Consider the following 3,981-nt stretch of genomic DNA (forward strand, 5'->3'; position numbering starts at 1 on the left):
ATGATAGTGCTGTTCAAAGAAGTATATGAAGCTACTGTATCTATGACATCTATGGAATAGTTTAATCTGCAACACAATATGTAGTCCTTCATTTCTCTCTCAGCTAAGAGGTCCTTTGCCTGAAACGCATTGAAGACCTTTGCCTTAACCGATGGTTCGTCTGCACTGTGTGTATATGCCCGCAGCATCAGGCAAACTGAAATATATACGGTAAATCTGAATACCATTGATGATATAGTCAGATATTCATTCATTGTACAAACTGTATGTTACTCAATAATAATTTCAGACTTTAGCACACTGTCTAAATTAGCCCATTATCTGTTCGTTTTAGTTGAGTTCATACTGTTTGGGTTCAAGACATTTCTTCTGAACCCTGACTAACTATGGTATGTGTAGGATATAGGTAGGCTACACCCCTCTGGTCTTTTGGAGCTGTGTGGAACACAAGCTCCCCTATACGTGGCCGTGTGTGTAGGTATGTGGGTGGGTGGGTCTGTATGTAGCCTGTATGTAGTAACCCTGGGTGACCAGAGAGGTGCTGTTGAGTCTAGCCTGCCCTGAGCATCAACTGCAACACACACACACACACACACACACACACACACACACACACACACACACACACACACACACACACACACACACAGCTCCACTTCGAACAGAGGTTCGATTTTTTTGTATAAAACTATCCATAGTAGTAAGCAAGACAGACTGGTGGGAAATTATTTGAAGTACTGTAGATGTCAGGCACCAATCCAAAAAGAAATGATGCAAAACTTCAAAATGGATTTACAATTGATTCATTGTGTGTTGTAATAACTTGAGCAATCAAATTACCGTAGACATATTTTAATACTTTGCCATTATAACTCACTTATCTGCAACCATTGGTAATACATGCATGCCAACAAAAGACAATTGCAACAAGACACTCCAGGTGCATGTTTTTACAGGATTCATCACATGTACCCTATAGTAATTTAAAAACATTACAATCAAAAATAGTACTTAAAATTTGGGAAACACTTGTTTGGACCGACATACATTTGACAAGAATTTGCGGATTTCTTTAGACTGCACTCCATATATGATGGGGTTTAGGCTGCCAGGGATGATGTGAAACAGAATGGCTGAGAGCTTCCTATAGTCTGACAACTGTGGGAAACGATGCAGAGTAATGATAAGCATTCCAGATAAAAGCATAATCATGTATACAGACAGGTGAGTGCTGCATGTCTTCAGGGCTTTAGTGTTCAAGGTCTTGTTTTTACTGGTCAAGCAAACAGCAGTGATCTTGGTGTAGGTGAGAGCTACACCGCCAATAGATGATGTAAAAAGTACCACAGTGAACGTGAGGCCGTAGACATTATTGATGAAAACACTCTCACAAGAGAGCTTGAACAGAGATGCATTGTCACAGAAAGGGTTTGTGATCATAGTCCTGCATCTGTTCAGCCGTATGGTCAAGCCAAGGAGAATACCAACCAAAACACAGGCTACACCCCACGCAGACACAGTCAGCTTGATCAGCATTTTACTATTCATGATGGTGGCATAGCGCAAGGGATTGCAGATGGCCACGTACCTATCGAAAGCCATGATCATGAGCACCGTGTGAGAGGTTGTGCCGAACATGTGTGTACAGAACGCCTGGATCACACATTCAGAGTAACTGATGAGGCGCTCAGAGGGAGGCACTAGAATGTCTCTGAGCAAGCGTGGCACCATTATAGTGTTTCCAATGATGTCATTGACTGGCAGGTTGCAAAAGAGAATGTACATGGGCTGGTGAAGGCTCTTTTCTATGCCAATCAGAACTATAATCCCCACGTTGGCAAACATTATAAACAGGTAGGAAACAAAGAAGAAGATAAAGACAGGGACCACAGATTTCTCTGTGACCTTTAACCCCTCAAGTTGGAGCGTGAGGCTGTTGTAAGTGTAGTTTTCCATCGTCCTAAAACAAGAGAGATGACACAGTTACGACTTAGACAACAGACTGACAGTGACACAGACAAGGCACATAGAAGGCATCAGTAATAGTAGTCTCCTGTGAATATTTAATGCAAAACATAGAGTTAGTCTGGGAAACTTAATAAATACAGAACAAACATTTTGTCTGAGTTACAGTAGTCAGACCAGTTTTAATCAGTGCTCAAGGTTAATGCGGGTTGCAAACTAACAGATCTCGGTTTAATGTTCACAACTCTCTATACGGCCATAAATTATTGGCAGTATCTATATCGTCACTGTCAGGCAGGAACCTTTTATCTCCAAGTTGTAAATGTGTACGTTTTTTCGTAAAGTAAAGCCCTGCTTCATTCGTCACACAAAACTAGTGAAAATTTGCAGATCTACAAGCACACAACGCAGCGCACTGTGAGGCGCATGTAGATCATTTTTAAAATGCTAAATACAAAATGAACAGTTTTGGACATAAAAGGTGGAAACCCAACAACGACGACATACTCTAGATATTTTGACTACATGATAAAACACATTTTATTTTCTTTCTTAAGGTAACCACCATGAATGGTGTTGGTGAAGCTGAGGTTAGGAAATTACAATTAGACTTTGTCTGCAAAATGTAATCAATGGAAAACCCAAGAAAGCCGCATCACTCAATATAGATGATAAATCTGTTTTGTCACCATGATTAGTTTTTGCTTTAGAACGAAGACATCTCAAGCAGAATCTGTTATGGCTTGGATTCAGTTGCGCTTCTACACTCGGTTGAACGTTGGAATGATGAAAAGACTTCTCTTGAAATAAAACATTTTGGTAGAGGAATACCTACTTTTCTTCTTCCTCGTTCCAGTCCGTTTTCTCCCTGTTGTAACCTTCACCAGACAACCTTGAGCAAGTAATGAAGACCCTCTGTCTGTTTTTATAAATGTGGGGAAGGGTTTGTTTTCTCGGATTTGGGCAGTATATGATGTCAGCAAGATGTCAGCTGTCATAGCAACTGTCAACATATATTCTCCAGGGAGAAGTAATGAGGACATTATACACTAACTTTAATTTAGTTGAGAGAGATTTAACTCCACAATACATTTATCTTGGAAGGGAAACTTTTTCGAACACATTTTCAAAGTCTTGAGTTTTACGCCACCAGACATAAAGTCCCAAATCCGCTTGGTGAGTTATGTTATTCTTATATTTTACATGCATTCCGCTTTAATCGAAGGTTTAGCCTGATATGAAAAGATATAAAACACAATATCACAACTAATTTTCTAAATCCTACAACAGCCATGAAGGATTTTGTCATCCTTATATTGTGTCACAGAAGATAGTGGCTATAATTAAACAATCATGTTATTTATTTTCATACTGTAAAATAGGTGATAACTTATGTACTGTACATCCTTCTAGTCAAATGTAAGGGTGGAAGAAAAAAATACATAGTCTCTGCCATTTTCTCCTTTGTCACTATATTTAAATAGACATATACAGTACACATATAATGCCCTCAATTGTCTGTTTAAATCCCATGAGAAGAGTCTCAGATTTCTCACCAGCTGTCTCAGTGAAGACAAACAAACGGGAATGCTACCTTATAGATCTTATATAATATATAAGGGTCTGTGCCATAAACTTACCAGAACATCAAAGTTAAAGGAGTAGTTCGCCCCCAAAATGTCTCTCTTTCTATTGATTACTCACGCCATGGAGACTTGAGTTCAATAATATTTTTTAGTTTTTTGTATTTGTTGCATTCCTAAGACAAAAAATGTATTACAAGAAATGTGGGGGTACATTTACTATACTGACATTTTTGTCTTAGGAATGCAACAAATACAAAAAATCACACCCGTGTGAAGTGGAGCTGTGTGTGTGTGTGTGTGTGTGTGTGTGTGTGTGTGTGTGTGTTGATCATGTGTACCGATTTTTGTGACATTTGAAGAAAATATGTAGGAAAAGGAGCAAAAAGTGTGTTTTGGAGAAAATTCAAGATGGCGGAAAATCTATCATGGC

General features: G+C 39.0%; 1 protein-coding gene across 1 annotated transcript; it reads right to left on the minus strand.

Moving 5' to 3' along the window:
- Positions 1-1,011: 1,011 nt before the first annotated feature.
- Positions 1,012-1,965, minus strand: LOC308303916 (olfactory receptor 8G17-like; the record flags this gene model as incomplete). Its single annotated transcript, XM_080748433.1, has 1 exon — positions 1,012-1,965. Exon 1 carries the CDS (start codon positions 1,954-1,956, stop codon positions 1,012-1,014), a length of 945 nt encoding a protein of 314 aa, XP_080604559.1. The 5' UTR covers positions 1,957-1,965.
- Between the last annotated feature and the right edge of the window lie 2,016 nt (positions 1,966-3,981).

Source organism: Nannobrachium achirus (assembly GCF_963921795.1).
Source record: "Nannobrachium achirus genome assembly, chromosome: 19".
NCBI classification, from domain to species: domain Eukaryota; kingdom Metazoa; phylum Chordata; class Actinopteri; order Myctophiformes; family Myctophidae; genus Nannobrachium; species Nannobrachium achirus.